At 36.1% G+C, this 20,041-nt stretch overlaps 2 protein-coding genes and 1 long non-coding RNA gene across 6 annotated transcripts; 2 read left to right on the plus strand and 1 right to left on the minus strand.

Annotated features, from left to right (window-relative positions):
- Positions 1 to 3,420: 3,420 nt before the first annotated feature.
- Positions 3,421 to 7,090, minus strand: LOC103325712 (uncharacterized). 4 transcript variants are annotated; one of them, XM_089045946.1, is made up of 3 exons: positions 6,973 to 7,090; positions 6,338 to 6,504; positions 3,421 to 5,718 (listed from the first exon to the last, which is right to left on the minus strand). In XM_089045946.1, exon 3 carries the CDS (start codon positions 5,692 to 5,694, stop codon positions 3,547 to 3,549), a length of 2,148 nt encoding a protein of 715 aa, XP_088902072.1. In that variant the 5' UTR covers positions 5,695 to 5,718; positions 6,338 to 6,504; positions 6,973 to 7,090; the 3' UTR covers positions 3,421 to 3,546. The 4 variants fall into 4 exon arrangements, with proteins under 4 accessions (XP_088902072.1, XP_088902080.1, XP_088902077.1 ...); XM_089045954.1 differs by lacking the exon at positions 6,338 to 6,504 and having other exon boundaries at positions 6,973 to 7,070; XM_089045951.1 differs by having other exon boundaries at positions 3,421 to 6,504; positions 6,935 to 6,984.
- Positions 7,091 to 7,222: 132 nt separating this feature from the next.
- CPN60A (chaperonin-60alpha) lies at positions 7,223 to 10,758 on the plus strand. The gene is made up of 8 exons (XM_008227930.3): positions 7,223 to 7,438; positions 8,017 to 8,197; positions 8,373 to 8,494; positions 8,606 to 8,813; positions 8,906 to 9,051; positions 9,148 to 9,454; positions 9,687 to 10,138; positions 10,280 to 10,758. The coding sequence occupies exons 1-8, from the start codon at positions 7,385 to 7,387 to the stop codon at positions 10,565 to 10,567; spliced, it is 1,758 nt and encodes a 585-aa protein (XP_008226152.1). The 5' UTR covers positions 7,223 to 7,384; the 3' UTR covers positions 10,568 to 10,758.
- Positions 10,759 to 13,270: 2,512 nt separating this feature from the next.
- LOC148921499 (uncharacterized) lies at positions 13,271 to 14,143 on the plus strand. The gene is made up of 2 exons (XR_016124138.1): positions 13,271 to 13,477; positions 13,703 to 14,143. It is a non-coding gene; the product is annotated as an uncharacterized LOC148921499 (long non-coding RNA).
- Positions 14,144 to 20,041: the final 5,898 nt, after the last annotated feature.

Genomic DNA, 20,041 nt, shown 5'->3' on the forward strand with positions numbered 1-20,041 from the left:
ATCAATAAAAATGTGTTTTGTGAAAACAATTTGAAACCTTAGGGCATATTCATGAAAGTTTTGAAACATCATGAGATTTTCTGAAAACACCAAAACCCTTAAGGGATGTTAGTGTAAATAATTGTTCATCATTTCCTATAGTAGTAATCCATTTCGTTTGAGGTGTTCAAATCTCATGGTGGTTGATTAATCAACAAAGAAAAATAAAAAAAGTCCAAAGTTTTATGGTTTAAAGAGCTTTCACTGTCAATCTGCGTTTTATGTAGGGGTGGCATTTTAAACCGAAAAATCGAAAAAACGCAAAAACCAACCGACAATTTATCGCAATGAAACCGCAATCACTGTAAACCGAACCGCATTTGCGGTATTAAGAACTGAACCGCATTTGCGGTTGCGGTATTTGATTTTCAAAACTTGCAGTTACCGCAAACCACAAAGTATAGCCGCAAGGATGATGATGTTGAATTATACAAGGAAATGAAACATATGACAACTTGTAAGTAATTAGTTTATTTATGCTAATGTTATTTATGTATCTTCTTATAATAAAATATACTAAACTATGTTGTTTTATTTGTAGATAACATTGGTACTCAAACAATACAACGGGGTTTTTCAAATCCACTCACCACCAACACTTGAGTTTGTAACTTTAGTTTATAACATTGGTGCATTGCATTTTCCTTTTAGTTTGTAACTTTAATTAACTTTGAATTGGATTTTTCTTTTTGTTGTAACTTTAATTTATTTTGCTTTGCATTTTCCTTTTAGTTTGTAACTTTAAAGGATTTGGAATTGGAATGCTTGAAAAGTTTAACTTTAATTGGAATGCTTGGAATTGTAACTTTAATTTTCTTAGGTTGTGAATACTTGAGAAGTTGAGGAGATTGTGAATTTATATATGCTTGAGAAATTGAGATTGTATATTTATTTATTTAGGTTGTGAATTTATATTTTTGTGAATGCTTTAGAATTTGAGGTTTTAAACTGCTAATTCACTGTAACCGACCGCATTTTGCGGTTTACTATTATGTAAACCGCAAAATGCGGTCGGTTTGTTTCAAAAATCACCAAACCGCAAATAGTTGGTCGGTTTGCAGTTTGAATAAAAATTCGCGTTACCGAATCAACCACCCCTAGTTTTGTGGGTGAACATAGCGATGAAACACTGAACAAAGCCTCGTGACGTCCGTCACTTACCAATTTGGCCCTTTGCAACGTCGTCATCAATCCTCATATTCCCTTTCACTGTTCCCTCAATAATATCTACTCCATATACATACAAGTATTTTTATCAATTCTCATTTCATAAATAAACACTAATTATTCTCTCTCTCTCTCTCTCTCTCTCTCTCTCTCTCTCTCTCTCTCTCTCTCTCTCTCTTTATTTTTTCTTTCCATTTCAACCTAAAAATTCCAATAACTATAATACTTCGAAACTCGTTGCTTTCTGTCCCCATCGGCCACACAACTTGATTTGAGAATGATCCAAGGTGAAACATTTGTTCTGCGTCGCTCCTTTAATGTCTTCTTACAAAAATAAGATGATTTGGTTTATCAGATTAATGGGTTTGCTTGGTTACCCAGAATATGTGCGACCAAAGTAGGGAATGACATTTGTATTTATTAAAAGTAGGTTGTGAATGATGTTGAATAATACACGGGTCACACATCGGAAACTTAATAAAATATAAAGTCTCATATAATAAATGGTTCCACTCCTAATAATATCGAGGCCTTTTGTATAAAACTCCACACCTGCTAAACAGGTGGTTAAGTTGGGGACAATATCAATGTTGTTAGTGGTTGGCCAAGAGTCCATCCCTATGAAATCTTAACATGGTATCAGAGCCAGGTCGGTTGACTGGCCTCGATGAAACTCAAATCAAACAAAAAAAATCCCCAAATTAAAAAATTTATAAAATTAAAAATAAATTTTTTTTAAAAAAAGTGACCGATGTAGAATTGGTTGCACGTGTGGCCCACTAAAAAGTAGTCCCACGTGAGGAGGAGTGTTGAAGAATACACGAGTCCCACATCGAAAACTTAACAAAATAGAAAGTCTCATATAATAAATGGTTCCACTCCTAATAACATCAAGGTCTTTTGTATAAAACTCACACCTGCTACACAGGTGGTTAAGTTGGGGACAACATCGATGTTGCTAGTAGTGGGCCAAGGGTCTGTCCCTCTGAAATCTTAACAAATGATGCCCAAATGTGGAACCTTTCTTGTTTCTAGTTTCATCAATAACTTTCAGGATTATTTTTTGTTTAAAGTTTGATTTTTTTTTTTTTTTGGGGGGGCAATAAATGATGGAAACTATAATTTAGATGGTAGGTTGCCATGTAAAATACTCACATGCAAAAAGTTTCGGTAAAATTGACACAACTAACGGAATTTGTGGAACAAATACCCAATTTAGTGACAACGCCATGACATTTCAAAATAAAGCTTATGAATTGCTCACCAAATCAAGTTCTAAAGTTACTGATGGATCATTGTATGGTAGGGGGTTTATACAAGTAAAAAACAAGAGTGAAACTCTTTATGCTAACGTGAAATGTACTCATGACCTTTCTAGCATAGATTGTCGCGACCTTTCTAGCATAGATTGTGAGATGGGCTTAATGTTGCAATTTCGTAAACTTGAACATCATAGTTATGGTATAAAAGATAACGTGCTATTTTTGGGGGTTGCTACATTATATTTGAATTGTACAACGTTTAATAGTCTATTTTCATATAATGAATTTTTTGAGAATGTCACTACTAAGCTTATTACAAGAGATGAAAACTTATTATGGCAATAACAAAAAAATATATATTGTGAATTTATTCTCATTTCCATTTTCAATTTTTTGTAGTTGATAGTGTAATTTGTATATGAGAATCTGTATATACAAAGACATAGTGTTCAATTTCTTTTGAAGGCCTATCTCCCCCGCTCCTGCGGCCTAACAGAATTCATGTGCCATGAACATATATCTTTTATTTGAGACAAACTTGAATAATTACAAGTGGTGTGGGATTTCACAATTATTTAATGAAACTGACTTTGTTCGTTGGCATGAATGGAAGCGGATGTAGATACGTTTTTTTCCCTCATTCGGTTATTGACGGCTGGGCACGGTGGGGAGTTGCCAACCACCGTACTAGATGTCTTCCGCATTGCTTTTCCAGAGGTGGACCGCCACGGCGCTGACAAGATGAGAGACCGACTTCAATCGGCACACCTAGAAATCGGTGCAGTGCAGTGTGGTTTCGGCGAGCATCGATGGCAGAGGATGAGACAGACAGGCGGCTGTGGGCTTTGCGGCTTGGTGTATAGGGAGGAAGAAGAAAAAGAAGCCAAGGAAGACAGAGATGGAGAGAGAAGAAAGAACCGACGGCTGGGAGAAAAGTAAAAAACAGAAGATCTGTTCTTCAACACTAACCTTTCATCTTTCATAAAAACGTAAAAAGGAAAAGGAAAAATCAAAACAAGAAAAGACAGCCAGCTTGATACCAAAGAAACCTCATCACTCAACTACAGGTTTGCTACTATCATAGAGCCTCCTCCCTTGTTTCAAGTACATCCGCTACTTTGATGCCAAATAAACCTGAGTCAACTGCAGGCTTACTATCGAAGACTTCTCTTGCTTCAAGTGCATCAGCACAATAACGTTTCGACAAAATTTCAACTTTTTCAGCAAAGGACTTATTCCCATACTGACCAATGTGTTTGACCATTTGATTCCATCGCTTACGACATACATCTCCAGACCTGTGCTCAAGAACATTATCCCAATCAACGTCTTCCATGCAACAAGCATCCAAGCCATCAAGAGCATAAAGTAGGCGATAGTCATCAGCATCAGCCCACACACCTTCAGCTACCAAAGGTGACGTTAATTGGTAATACCACTTCTGGCAGCAAGCGGGATTGGTTCTGGTGCCTAAAGTCTCACTAATTGACTCCCACTTGATATTATCTCGCAGCATGCCATGCTTGGATTTCTTTTCTTCCAACGCCCTCATCTGCAGATCCTTATTCACTAAATCAAATAAAGTCTTGTACTCCTCTTGGGACCAATGTCCTTTCTTCATGTTTGGCAGTTTGATTCTACGCCATGCATCCTTGACATGAATTCTATGTTTGCCCAGTTCATTACCCACCTTTCTCCAATTGGGTTTGGCTTCACCTTTATCCTTAGATTCCATGGCAGCACGTCTTACTTCTTCATACTCTTCGGGGGTCCAATTACGTTCCTTGCCTCGTTCAAATAAAATATGAGCTCGATAATATATGCTCTTAGAAGGCCTCCAGGGTAAGGCTGCCCCAATATCCTTCCAACAATTTTTGACTTGGGGATTGGATCTACAATTGAGTACCTTGTCGATGCCTTCATCACCTAAGCGATGTTCCTCTATGTATGTTAAAACAGCTTCTTTTACAAGCTTGTCTTCTTCTTCTGAAAACCGCTTACCTTGTACTAAGCCCTTTTCTGCATCTTTTGGGGCATCACATTGGGGAAAGACCTGCACAACATCAGAAAAACTTACTCTTTTTGATGGTTTTCTAGGTGTAGATTTTTCAGAAAGATTTGGAGCCCTAACATTTTTTTGGGCTTTTAGACTTCCTTTATCTGACTTGGCTATTTCCTTTTCATCTTCATTGCAGTCCCCTACATTAACATGTTTCTTTGACTTGGCCCTCTTCTTCCTTTTATTACTGTCTTCTACATACACAACCTGCACATCATCAGAAAAACTCACTCTTTTTGATGGTTTTCTAGGTGTAGAATTTTCAGAAAGATTGGGAGCCCTAACATTTTTTGGCGTTTTTAGACTTCCTTTATCTGACTTGGCTATTTCCTTTTCATCTTCGTTGCAGTCCCCAACATTAACATGTTTCTTTGACTTGGCCCTCTTCTTCCTTTTATTACTGTCTTCTACATACACAACCTCTATGTTACCGCTCCTTGTCTCATCTCCAGTTGTCTGTACATTACCGTCATTCTCTAAGAAATTATTTCCTTCAATTCTACTGTTTTCTGTGCCCAGTTTCTCAACCACAGTTTCCAGCATTTGACTTCCTGACTTCTTTTTATGGTTTCTTTTCTCTTTCTTCAAGATTCCACCCTTCTCCATAATTTTCCCATCTGAGTGCTCACTTTCTACTCCAGCCTCCTTTCCATCAGTTATGATCTTCTGTACCCATTCACCATCTACCTTTTCTCTCTTCTCTTTCTTCTTCATTTTCTTTTTATCCCCTTCTCCATTGTTGTCAACGTCACTGTCTTCGGAGCATTGAAATCTCTTAGCTGCCTCACCCATTTTGTCATCCTCAAAGAATTTCTTTCTCTTCTTTTCATTATCTGCAAAGTTAACTTCTTCCGTGATTTTCCAATTGGATTTCTCGCAATCATCTTCGGGCTCCTGATCATTAGTCAGGTTTGATTTTAGTTCACTATCAGCCTCCTCCATTCCCCTCTTCCTTTTCTTTTTCTTGTTGGCCCCTTCTCCACTTTTCTCATTAATTCCACCATTCTTGTCAAACTTCTGCACCTGAACTAGCATATGCATTTTTTCCTCAGAGACTTCAATCAAAGAGGAATTTCTATCAGGTTCATCCTTCTTCCTTTTCTGCTTGAGCTTTTTCTTCTCTCTCCTTGCTTCAAACTCCAAATCTGTTGTTTTCTCCCTTCTCATATGGGTTTCTTAATTTCTTTTGACCTTGAACAGTAAAAAAAAAATCAGGGACCAAAATTAGTTTTACTTAAAAAAATAATAATAAATAAACGTAAGTAGTTGAGTAACAAGAGAAAAAGGGTCACAGTATTTCTGGAAACACTATGCAATGTCATTATAGCAGGTGCATATGAAGGCTGCATTTTAGAAAGTGTACAACAGATACAGAATAACATCCAGATCCACACACAAATGTAAATGCCATACAATCTACAATTAGAAACCATTATAGGAATGCGTAGTCCACACAAAGCCCCAACAGACAGTGGTGGGAAGTAGCAAATAAATTCAGTAAATAAAAGCAAAATTATGTGGAATCAAATGACAATCTCAGTTAGGTTAAATGAATATCTACATGTTTTCGTACTGTCTATCAATAAGAACGGAGTTTTTACAAAATTCGCCTATTATCTGATTGCTGCAAAACTCAGGAACGACTTTTCCTTATAAAACACTGGTAATAATACATGTCTCCAAAGGCAAGGCGTAAGTTTTGTGACCAAGAGGCATAAGCCTTTCGGATGTGAATGATTACAATAAGAACACAAATATAACAGATCAACAATGGGAGAAAAGGATAAAGAAAGAACTGAGAAAACCATACTTGACAGTTGGCATTCATTTAGCATTAGCAATCGTTTGGAATTAGCGTCAATTGAAAAACAAGAGACAAGACAGTTTGTTTTCTCAAAATCTTTTCAAGCAAAAAAACAAAGGCTTGCGAGAGTGGCCAGCAGTCTTCTTCTTCGGACAACCTCTGCAGGGCCTCGCCTGAAAAGCAAAGAAATGCTACCCTTATTCAGGAAGAGGAACATGAATGCAGGGAAACAAAAAAACAGATATGCATTTTCCAAAATAATTAATAACAATAATTAATCTTTTTCATACAAAACTCAGTAAACTGACGAACTTCCATTGCTGTGTTTAGACAAGAGAGGCTAATCCCCCAAGCATTTGAATTAACAAAAAGAAAAAGGAAACAAGTTTTTAATACCAACGAGAAAATATACGATGACAAAAACAGTAAAAAATATATATATGAAAAATCACATCTTTCAACTCCCAAGTCAACAACTTCCTACAGCCTAGACCAATTTTCCCCCAAATAATGAAAACAGAGAAACCTTGATAATCTCAATTCTGAAAACCTAACATGCACATAGCCAAATCATCCAACAGAGCAATAGAGTTAGAAAATAACCTAAAATACAGAGAGAAAATCAGAATAGATCAACTAACCTCCAAAAAAATATGAAACCCTAGTTCCACCAACGGTCCTCCTTCCTGGAGGGATCTCGATTTTCCACTGGCACGCTGAGAGTGAGAGAGAAACAAATCAAGCTGAGATTGAATTGTCCAAAGCCCGTTTCTTTGTCAAACCAGAAGATGGGCCCAACTATTTAAGGCCCAATATGCAGAGAGATATTATCATGTCGCATGCTAGTATTGGGCCTAAAAGCGAAAGAGGCCTCTAAGGGTTTTTCTGGAAGTAGAAGACGGTTCTGGAACGTCGTCGTCGGTTCTCTCTCCTTTCCCATAACAATAAAACCCAAAACGGGCAAAAACCCTAACAAAACTGTGAGCCTCTCTTATCCACACGCACACTTACATTTCTACTCTCTAACAAAGCCACGACCTTGAAGCTCTGAAAATGGCGTCGGCCAACGCTCTTACTTCAGCTGCCATTCTCTGCTCGCCCAGTCAGGTACTGGCTTCTTGAATTGTCTGCTATCACGAAAGTGAATGAATTTGTGGGTATTGGGTTTCGTTTGGTCTCTCATTTCCTCTAAACCAAACATTGACCTCTGTGGCTTGAATTTCTTCGTAGCTTTGCTTGCACCTACCTGCCCTTAATTATCTGGGCATTGTGCTTGTGTTTTTGGGTCGCATATTGACATTATTTGAGGTTTAATTGCTTTAAGCTTTTTGGGTTTTGTTTGGCTCAATCTTCTTAGTTCCATATTTGTATGAATTAATGGTGTTAGCGGAGCTTGTGGAGGACGGTGAATGAATTTGTGTGTTTTGAGTTTCATCTGGTCTCTCATTTCTTGTGAACCAAGCATATGTTTAAGCCCTTTAGCTTGAATTACTTGGTAGCTGTGGTTGGTACTTGGTTCTTGTTGGGACTGAAGAAATATGCAGGTTTAATAATCTAGGATGTTTATGTGTAGTTTGGTCATATTAACAGCATCTGAGGTTTATTTGCCTTGATCTTTTTGGGTTTTCTTCGTTTTGGTCAATATTAAAAATTCATTCTTTGGTGTGAATTAATGGCGTTGCCAGAGTTTGAGAAGGAGGGTGAATCAGCAGCAAAATAATAGGGTGAATTACAAGCAATCAAGGGGCCGATTTGTTGTGAAGGCCGCTGCAAAAGATATAGCTTTTGACCAGAACTCAAGGCGTGCGCTACAGGCCGGAATTGATAAGCTTGCTGATGCAGTTGGCCTTACTCTTGGCCCTAGGGGTATCTTCTTTCTTTTCCTTGTTGCATTGGTGCTATCTTGGATATTTCATTGTTGTGCGTTTGTGACAAAAAGAGTGTCTCCTTAACCTGTTTCAAACATTTTCTAGTATTAGAGGTTTCTTTTCATGGTATGCTCTTTGAACGTGAGCAATTCTTAATTTTGATGTGTCTGTAGGGAGGAATGTTGTCTTGGACGAATATGGAAGTCCCAAAGTGGTGAATGACGGAGTAACAATTGCTAGAGCTATTGAGCTTCCCGATGCTATGGAAAATGCTGGTGCAGCTCTCATTAGGGAGGTTGGACCTTTATGTTTATAGTATTTTTCAAAGTAGTACCATCCCAAGTTAGGCAGTTCTAATTTTTTGGGTTATTTTACCATGCTCTCTTGTTTCAATTGTGGGATTTAGGTTGCTAGCAAAACGAACGACTCAGCTGGTGATGGAACAACAACAGCATCAATTCTTGCTCGGGAGATAATCAAGCTCGGACTTTTGAGTGTCACCTCTGGTGCAAATCCTGTTTCAATAAAGAAGGGGATTGATAAAACTGTACATGGTCTGATAGAGGAGCTAGAGAATAAGTCTAGGCCTGTTAAGGGTCGTGATGATGTTAAAGGTACTGTGCTGTAACGAGTGTTAGGGTATTTCATCAAGTTTAATTATTTACTGAAACCCCACGTCCTTTGTTGATCATTGTTTTGCTTACAGCTGTTGCTACTATTTCTGCTGGGAACGATGAGTATATTGGGACAATGATTGCTGATGCTATTGACAAGGTGGGACCTGACGGTGTCCTATCCATTGAGTCATCATCCTCATTTGAGACAACCGTCGAAGTGGAAGAAGGAATGGAGGTGTGTTTCTTTATGGTCTTAGTTGCATTTCATTATTTTCCTTTCTGTATATTATATGATTATTGTCTCTTGATGATTTTTGTCATTGGGTTGCAGATTGACAGAGGATATATCTCCCCTCAATTCGTTACAAACCCTGAGAAATTGATTGTTGAATTTGAGAATGCAAGAGTTTTGATTACTGACCAGAAAATTACAGCTATCAAGGACATAATTCCCCTTTTGGAGAAGACCACTCAGTTGAGAGCCCCTCTGCTTATAATTGCTGAGGATGTCTCTGGGGAGGCTTTGGCGACCCTTGTTGTGAACAAGTTGAGGGGCATAATTAATGTTGCTGCCATCAAAGCTCCTGGTTTTGGTGAAAGGAGAAAGGCTCTCCTCCAAGATATTGCCATTTTAACAGGTAAATATTTGGCTTAGTATATCAGATTATATCTCAGCAACACAAGTGAAGTTTGATATCAATAGTGCAAGGAGTTTTCTTGTATCTGTTTCTTTAGATTGGATATTTAATGGAGCAAAATGCTTGGTTACTTTGTTACAGTATATTCTGGATATTTTTTTTAATTGTGTCAACAGATACACTTAATTTGCTTGGATATATTACTCATTCAGCTGGTTCCGTATGTATTCAGGAGCTGAGTTTCAAGCCAGTGATCTGGGTCTACTGGTGGAGAACACCTCAGTTGAGCAGCTTGGTTTGGCCCGAAAGGTGACAATCTCAAAGGACTCCACTACCATAATTGCTGATGCAGCATCAAAAGATGAGTTGCAAGCTAGGATTGCACAGCTGAAGAAGGAGTTATCTGAGACAGATTCCGTTTATGACTCAGAAAAATTGGCTGAGCGGATTGCTAAATTATCAGGTGGAGTTGCTGTTATAAAGGTGGGAGCTGCTACAGAGACCGAACTTGAGGACCGTAAGCTTCGTATTGAGGATGCCAAGAATGCCACTTTTGCTGCCATAGAGGAAGGTATTGTGCCTGGTGGTGGTGCCGCCTTGGTGCATCTGTCAACATATGTCCCTGCACTCAAGCAAAAACTTGTAGATGCAGATGAGCAGCTAGGTGCCGACATTGTGCAGAAGGTAACAATCATTCCCTATTTCGTTCTACCTGGTTATTTGGAATTGCTACTACTGTTCTTGAAGGAAGAAGTTCCATATTCTATGCTAATTCTCTCAACAACTGTCCTATTCATTCTAAAAATCAAATCTATTTACATGCAGGCACTGGTATCACCAGCAGCATTAATAGCTCAAAATGCTGGAATTGAAGGTGAAGTGGTTGTGGAGAAAATAAAGGATAGTGAATGGGAGGTTGGTTACAACGCAATGACAGACAAGTACGAGAACTTGGTGGAAGCCGGTGTTATTGACCCAGCAAAGGTAACAAGATGTGCTTTACAGAATGCAGCTTCGGTTGCTGGAATGGTGTTGACCACTCAAGCCATTGTGGTGGAAAAGCCTAAGCCCAAGTCACCTGCGGCTGCTGCTGCACAAGGTCTTACTGTGTAACATGTAGAATTTCTAGATTGACAGAATTTTGGTAGAGTGGTTGATGGGGTGCGTTCAGGTCGAAGGCGTTTGTTAAAACTTCTGTTAAATGTGCCTTGTGCCTTTTGTACGGATTGACAAACATTGAATTTTTTTTCTTCTTCTACATAAAAGTAATCTGGAAGCATGTAATATCATGGGGGTTTTGAATATTTCGATTTTTGGTCTTTTCCTGGAGACCAAACCTAGTAGTAGCACACGATGCATTACTGAGCAATCGATCTGGGGCATGCATGAAGATGTTGTCTAAGAGTGGTTTTTACTGAGGGTTCATTTGAGAGTGACGCTAGGACAATAATCACTTATACGGAGAATTATTTTTTATATAATCACTTTAAGTGATTTTAAGTGGTGGTATGGAGAAGCTCACATCTCCTTAAGTGATTTTGGGATTCTAGGTTTCCTAGCATCACTCTCAAACGAGCTTTAACTCCCCATTTAAATGAGGAAAAATAACTCGGAATTTAGTTAAAAGTTGGAAATTTAAAATGAGAAATTGACAATTTTCTTGTTTAGCAACTTAAGATTAGGTTTTAGCCACACAAAAAACTCACTTTTAGAAAAAGCCAAAACTTTTATATAAAAAAGCAGAAAAACCGCTCAACTTTCAAATCAAAGACATGCAAATGTAAGGGTTTCTTTAGGAAATCCAAAAATAAATAAGGGCATTTTTGTCCATTTTGGCTTCTTTTAAAAATATTTCTCTCCTTTGGCCTTTTCCAAAATGTCCCGACAACTGAAGTGAAGTACGGAAAAAATTGTACAAATTGGAGCATCAAATTCCCGAATTTAATTTCCACCAAAATATGTGTTATTTAACAATTTTCATAGTGTCATTTATAAAATTCGACATACATAAATCCAAACACTGAAATATTCAATTGCCAGAATTGAAATAATAGAAATCTAAATTCCGTCATTTTATAATTTTATATAATTTTCAATTTCTTCATCCAAATAGAAGGTGATAGTAAGTTTAGCATTGACATTGATTTTGTGGTATACATGACACTTAAAAAGTATTTCTTAAGATCTTATTTTTAATAGTTAATGTTTTATTAAAGAAAATATTTTATAATTTTTGTGCACACATGGCACTTATGTGGTATACGTTTAAGCAAAACAATGGGTTTCATTTGTATAATGTTAGAGTTCTTACAGCAATTTTGACAGACTTAACAAGGGAGCCAAAGTAATCCGAAGCAATTAAGTCGTATGACAGATATTTTGACGGACTAATGGTAGAGGACAAAGTTGAACGCAAAATATGGGTTCAGAAACAATGTGAAATATACCATACCCTAATGGTATTAAAACAGTTAAGTCTTGTTAAAATTACAAAAAAACTAATTAGTTCTTCATCTCATTTAAGTTATTTTATTTTTAAAACTTGGGCCAGTGCAATAGAAATCTATCTGTGGCCCAATCCAGTGAAAAACTGGGGTTCAGTGCTTTTGTGCTTATTACACAAGTAGTGGGCGGCTTAACTACTTATGGAGTATAGCCGTTTAAAATTTCTATTTAAAGTGTATAGCCAGGCGGCTATACCTTTAAAATTTCTATTTAAAGCGTATAGCCGTCCGGATATACTGCAAAATTTCTATCTATGGCGTATAGCCGCCCGGCTATACTTCTAAATTTTCTATTTAAAGACTAGCCGAACGGCTGTACAGTTAAATTATTCTATTTTTAGAGTAGCAGCGCGGCGATACTTTTAAATTTTCTATTTATAGTGTATAGCCGCTCGGCTATACCGTTAAAATATCTATTTATGGAGGACAATGGAAATGACGGTGCCACTTGCATTGGTCTAGTGGCTACTGGCTGCCACGTGGCCCAGCGTGGGTGGACCGTCCAATAAAAATTCTGGGTTTTGTTGTTGAGGCTTTTTAATTTCCCTTTCGGATTCCAGAACAACACATGGGAGACGACCAATAAAGGCAAAAATCCACTTAGCACACCAATAAAGGTAAATATAAATCTGGGCCCGTGAAAGATAATATATATTTCTCTTGGTAGAAAATTGTGATTTTATCATATAAGAGGAGGTTCATATTTAAATCCTATATCAAAGGCAAACATCATACAAGATAATACCTAGTCGCACCTCGTTTGTGATTAATAAATTTACAAATTTATAAATAAACGATCCTAGACATGTATTTATAAAAACCCAAGACTATTTAAACATAGAAACACAAAAATCAACCCCAAAGTCAACTTTTTGGGTGTGTTTAAAATGGGTTTTGAGTGTGTGTAATGATGGGTTTTGGGTGTGTTTATAAAGTGTTTTGGGTGTTAGGTTTTTTTATAATTTCAACCTCCATTTTGGGTGTTTTAGTGAAACTCCCTAATAAATTTTGGTCATACACATGTCATGATTAGAACCATTTATTTTTTATTTCACAATTCTAAAAATCATCTTTACATAAATAAATAAAAATATTCAATCAAATTGGATATTGTTTAGTAATTCATATGTATCAAACAAATAAATGATTTTGATACCATAAGATCCTCATGATTGATCTTTTACATAGATGATCTTAAATGCTGATTTAGAAAATAAACGCTTTCTATATGTATGGTGAATATTCGTTAATCATAATGGAATGAATAAGGAGGTGCACCTAAGTATTGTCGTTTACTGTAATAAATGTTGTTTTCTTTTTAATCAGAAAAAAAAAATGTAAATGTTGTTTTGTTAAACAAATTGTCAGTTTTTATTAAGACATTCAAATTAAAATTTGAAAACAAAAAGGGAGTTGCATGGACTACCAGGACTAGTAAACAAAGTTGCCTCTAAATTCTTAAAGATACACGTCTTCGGCTTTTATAAACAAGGAGCGTGTGGGACTACCGAGGCCCGAGGTAGAAGAAGCACTTATCATATTGAATAGGGAGTGTGCGACTTCCTCCAAGCACGCAATTTATGGCAATTGATCAGTGCTTTTCTTTTTTGGATTCTGAACCAGAATCAGCTTTTTTCAAAACTTATGCATATCGCCCCACATATCGCTTTCTGCTTTTGCTAAAATAAAAATTGGTTTTGGGCCTTAAATTGTGATTTCATCTTCTTTTTTGGGTTTTGTGTAGAATGTGGTACCGACCTTCGAACCCAAGACCACTAGGAGTAGGTGCAAGCGCACTTAACCACAAGGGCAGTAAGTATGTCCACTGGAACTGGGTGCCAAGAATGGCAAATCAAGCTGCCCATGCCGCAGCAAAGGTGTCAAACGCAAGGGTGGGTAACGTCCGATGGATGTCGCAACCTCCTCCCTCTCTTGTTTCGGTTCTGTCACGTGATGGCCTCCCTTGTCCACACTATTTTCAAGCCTAGCGTGTGTCTTACTCCATCTGTATTTCTGAGATAGCACCTGTTCTGCTTCTCTGCCTCTGTTTTGATGGTGTAAGCTGTTACTTTGGTATCGTGTACTGTTTCCTCCCCAGCTTTTGGGTGAGAGTTTTATTATGAATGAATTGCACTTTTGACCCAAAAAAAAAAAAAAAAAGGTTGAAGGCCAGTTGTGATTTCAACTTCACTGGCCTTGAAGTTTCTTCCATACGACAATCTGGTAATTGGTATGTCAAGTCTCTTCTTTCTTTTCTTTTTTACCTTTTTCTTTTTGGTAATAAAGTTGATCATGCTTGCAAATGAAACTTTTGCGTTGCTTTTGTTTTTGTTTTGCCCATTCAACGCCTTCCACTTTTGAATAAACGTTTTGTTCTGGATGGTTGAATTAGTTTGACTCACTAGATTTACTGCTTTATTTTCCACAAGGTGGATATTAAATCAGATATATTTTTATTTTTTGGGTAGACAAATGAAAGTTTTGAAATGATTTTTTTTTTTGGGGTTGTAAGCTTAATGTAAACGAGTCTCACAATTAAGGGTGTATGTCGGTTCAAAACTGATACAATTTAGTCCATGCACATCCGATCCAATATAAATTGATTGTGATTTTTTCAATCGGATCCAATCATATTAGATGTTTAAATCCAATCTGATCTGATCCAATTGATATTGGATTGGATTATCAGTTTTGATGATAGAAAAAGACAGTAATGAAATATTAAACAAGTATCCTTAAGTTTAATCTAATCAAACATATTAATAAACGTAAATGTAAAATATAAATGAAATAGTATATATAAAAAACTGTTTATAAACTATCTTTTAGACGTAAATGTAAAATATAAATGAAATACTATAAAAAAAAATGTTTATAAACTATCGTTTGTATTAAAAAAAATTACTTTTATGGCAAAAAAAAAAAGCATTATTATAAACTAAACTGATTGCTATTACCTAATTCTGTCAAATGTTAGGCTTTCTTTTTCTCAAAACATTTTAGGCATTTTCCTTAAGGTGAGAGAAGTAGGCTCTACCAAACATTTGTAAAGTGATGGCATGCAATCCACTCAATATGATGATGACAACTGCAGTTCTGGAAGGCACACCTTTCTGTGTTTGTTTTTTCCACCAAACCATCTCAGTCCGTCGACGTGGTGTAGAATTAATATTCTAAATTTCTTCTTTTTTTTTGGGTCGAAATAATATTCTAAATTTCTAATCCAACGGATTGCAAGGCAGTTGTGACTTGTATTGGTATGACCAATTCCCAAATGGGCTCCGCAGCATAATAATTCCAAGTCAATATCATGCTAAGAAACCCGAGTTCTGCATCTTTGAGTGAAAGCTCTACCTTGTTTCGGAAGGAAAAAAAAAAAAAAAAAAAAAAAAAAAAAAAAAAAAGGCTATACCATGGACCCACTTTCGATTTCAAGATTCCAAATTCAATGTTTTATTTATTTATTATTATTTTATTTCCAAGTATCAACACCTTCAATTTTGACAAGCAAAATTTATTGGGTTGTACACATGTCATACGTTACCAGCATTGAAGAATTAAAATTATAAGAAGCATTGATCGAAATTAATGGCTCATTTGGGAGTACTTCTTTCCAAAACGCTTATGCCAGTAGTACTTATGACATAAGTATTTTTATAAAGAAGCAGTTTGTCTTTTGGATGTCACATTTAAAAGTGTTTTCCCAAAATATTATAATAAACATAAGAAATAAAAATTCACAGGATCCCAAAATAAAAACACGACTTAAAAAAGTTGTGAAATATAAAGATAGTGATGGATTAATAGAAGCTTAAAGGTTTCCATGGGTGTTTTGGGATCTGATAGGTTTTGGCATCTATTGACCTTTTTGTGGGTAGTGTTTTGGTTTTAATAGGATAGAAAAAGAGAGAAGAAAAAAAAAAGGAATGGTGTTTTGGCATTTAAAAAAATTAAATATGGGTATTTTGGGCATTTTAAAAGTTTCATTAAAGGGAGCCAAGTGCTTCCCTCATTTTTGTCTTGCAGTGCTTTTAAGAAGAAAAATCTCTTAAGTGCTTCTTCCAAAACCACTCCAAGTACTTTTGGATCTCACCTAAAGCGTTTTTGCAATTTTTGCCAAGAACAATTTTTAAAATACAGAAGCGTTTTCACCTATTTAGAAGCGCTTTTCGCTGCCCCAAAAGTACTCACAAACGAGCCCTAAGTCTAAAGATACATAAAATCAAAATAAAAAACAATGACCAATTCTTTTTAGTTCTTCAATTTTATTTTAGGGTTAACTGTTAATTTACTCCCTAAACTTGTACATTGTTTTTAATTTGTACCTTCAACTTTTTTTCGGAAAATTAAGTACACAAACTAATTTTTATTGTCAATTCCCCCTACAGTCTAAATCTCAACATTTCATCCAATTTGTCATTAAATACGAGGGCAAATTAGTCATTTTATATGTTAAAATAATATGAAATCTAAAATAAATAAAAAAACTCATTTTAATAAACAAAGGGGCCCACCACTTCACATTTTCCCTTTTGTTGTAATTAAAAAAACAAAGGGGAAGGGGAAGGGGGATGGGTCTAGGGTGGAGGGTAGCTTGTGGTGGTGGTCATGGGAGAATGGAGGAGAAGAAAATGGGTGGTTGGTGGCTTGGTTCTAGGTTCATGAGGGGCTGTGGGTGAAAAAACCAGAAAGGGGGGAGGGGAGAAGAAATCTTGGGGAGGAAGGGGGGAAGGATGGGTCTGGTCTGTGGGTTCTGGGTTCATTTAGGGGTTAGAGCTTGAGGGTGGTGGTCATGGGGGAATCGAAAGGAGGATAGGGAGGTGGGTGAATGGTCCAGGTGTAAAAAAAAATTGAAGGAGGTGGGGAAGGGGTATTGGTCTGGAGTGAATGGTTGTGGTCATGAGGAATGGGAGGAGAAGAAAACTGCAAAGGGGGTGGGGTTCTAGGGTGGTCCATATTAATTTTTTTTAAAATCTTTTTCTTTAATTGTTTCATTTTTTAAATTATTTGACGGATTATTGGATGACATGTTGTTGATTTTGATGGTAGGGGAAAATTGGTAATAAAAATTAGTTCGTGTACTCCATTTTCCAAAAAAAAAAATGTTGAGGGTGCAAATTGAAAGTAGCATACAAGTTCAGGAGGTAAATCGACAGTTAACCCTTTGTTTTATAGTTAAATTATTCTCTAACTTTTCAGTTTCCCCTTCACCTCTATCATCTTTCTTTTAGTTTGATATCCATAGCAATTTAAAGACACGCCCAAATTTCAGGCTAATTTCGTGATGGAACCACAAACTCACAAGCTTTATTGCAAAACCCTAGCCCTCCATACCCCAAAAACTCCCTAACGACGCACAGATCTTGAGGGGGACCTCTTGAAAGGTTTGTAGAGCTCTACCTCTTGCTCTAACTTTGAAGTAGGGGTGGGCATCGAGACCAGAAAACCGGAAAACACCGAGTCGCACCAGATAGAAAAAACGGGAAAAAAATGTGTTTACTAAAAAGTCAACAAATCGGCATCGAACTAGACTAAGCCGATTCAAACCGGTTTCGGTGCAGGTTTCACACCTTACAAAACCGGACCGGTTGCGTATTTTTTTTATATTTATTTTTAAATTATTTAAGTCCAATGCTTAATTTCTAATCCCATAACTAATATTTCCTCTAGCCCAACTTTAAAGTATCTTTTCTTTCTAGGTCCAATCATCCCTCTTTGCATGAAATTGGATCATTAGTGAATTTTTAAGCTCAAAAAAATAAAATTTTAGTTGGAATTTGTAAAAATAAATAAATAAAATATACGGTTAGAAATCAAAAAAATCAAAAATTGCACTGGAACCGATTTAAATCGGACTGTCGGTTTCATTAAAAAATTCACCAAAACCAAACCAAACAACATCGTTAAATAATATCGATTTCGATTCCAGTACAAGGTGGAAACCAGATTGAACTAGGCTGCACCCACCCTACTTTGAAGTTTGGAGTCTTCATTCTCTAGTAACTGCCTCCTTTTCTTTTGGGTTGTGTTTTCCTTTGATTGTTGTGTTCGTTTTGGTGCTTTGGTGGTTTCATTGTGGAGTGAGTGATTATCGTTTGGTTGTCTTTGTGTTTATGTGCTTACGTTTTTGTAAGGGTGTTTTGGTTGTGTTGGCCGATTTGTGGATTTTAATTTTGTTGTAATTTGTTTTTCAAGTGCATTTGTTAATGTATTTTCAAGGAAGCAATATATTTACGTATACATCTGTATTCACATTTTTGAATGATGATATACGTTTTTTTTAATTATAAAATATTAAAAAGATAAAGATGTATCGATTCTTTTTTTTTTTCTTTTTCTCTGAGCACTCATACTAACAATCTTAACGAGCATTTCATTTACTCATATCATACGACCCAAATTTTTTATGAAAAGGAATTTCATTCAATAACCAGATAGCATAATATATTGAGAAGAAAACAAAAGGATGTGCACTTAAATTTAAAGTGTTGAAATTCTAATGGTGCACTTAAAATGCACTATATTCCTGAGAATCTAATCTAGTTCCCATAAAAAATTCCAGCCTTATTTTATTCAAACAACCTGTCTAGGCCAATTCTAGCCGTTCTTGCAATTTGACTTGCAACTCTCCGTCACGTAAGGTCCGTCGGTTCATTGCTCAATTCGGGCAGCATCAAAAACCAAAGTTGAAGATGCCATTCTAAGATATACAAATATACATCGCTCAAAATTTTGGCCTTATTTTGTTCTCCTTGAAATTTAATTCTCCTTTTCATTAACCCATGTCTTCGAGTTTTAAGTTCACACGTTGTTTTCAGAATTTTAATACAAACTTTTGAACATTTTCTTTTGAAGAATCGTATTTTCTTTACCAAATATGCCCCGATACTCCTGCCGTAATGCACTCATATTGGTACTTGCTGTTTAAAATGATGGCTACAAGCAAATGATTAATTGTTGATAGGTGCCTCTATGAAAGCTTCAATCAATGTCTTTATGTCTCTTGAGGATCGTTGATGACATTCCACATATCTAATCACTTAGACAAATCACCTTGACATTAGAGTCAACCGTGAGGCCAACTTCTTTTTTCTTTTCATTTTCTAAATAAAAATAAAATTCCAACGAGGGAATTCCAACATTCTGAATATCAAAAATGACTTTACAATAAAAACAAAGAAGGAAAGATTAGAGAACCAAATTACTGTGTTGGAGATTGAATGTCCGAAATTAGCTAGAGCATCCGCAATCATATTTGCTTCCCGAAAAACATGCTGAAATTTGTGGACCTGCGCTTGTGAGGGCAACTTCTCTTTGTTACTGGGTTTGGTCTTATAGAAAAAGCAAAAACTACACGCTAAAAAATAAAAAGAAAAGAAACGAAAAGAAAGATGGAAATAGAGGTGTCATCATCACCTGTCTCTATTACTTTTGTTTTCCATGCCACGTGATCTTCTTCATGTCACACCGAATAATTTCTCCTTTATAAGATAAACACTCTATTCAATTTTCCATTTTTCTGAAAAGCTTTTCATAGTAACATAGACTTTGAAATTAGAGTTTTGAGTCTTTGACACGTTCATTTTTGTCCTCTAGTTTTCAAAAACGTAATATGTACACTAGTTACGTACAAGTTAAGTTTTGTTTAGTTTTTACAAGAGTAGTAAGATATGTCTTGTATAACTATTATTTTTTAGTGAAAAAAAATAAGAGTTTTTATTGTGTCCCATTCCTTCAAGTTTGTTAATTCCTCCATTCAAGTTAGGATTTAGTTTGACTCGTTATTCTAATTTACCCAACTCATTCCTCTCTTTAAATCATACTTTAAAAAAAAAAAATTACAAGCGATAGTCTAAATTATAAAGGAGGGAAATTTTTCACATGCAGATACAACTATGATGTCGTGATGATTCAAACTTGAGACCTCTCGTCTGCAAGTTAAAGCTATTTTCTACTGGATTAGACCCCGTTGACTTCAAATCATTCTTTTAATGAACATGAAAAAAAGTGAAAATTGGTGAAACCCATTCTTCCCTTCAAATCCTACTTTTAATGGACAAAAGAAAGTGAAAATTGGTGAAAA

Source organism: Prunus mume, linkage group LG1, assembly GCF_029339155.1.
Source record: "Prunus mume cultivar Tortuosa linkage group LG1, ASM2933915v1, whole genome shotgun sequence".
Lineage (NCBI taxonomy): Eukaryota > Viridiplantae > Streptophyta > Magnoliopsida > Rosales > Rosaceae > Prunus > Prunus mume.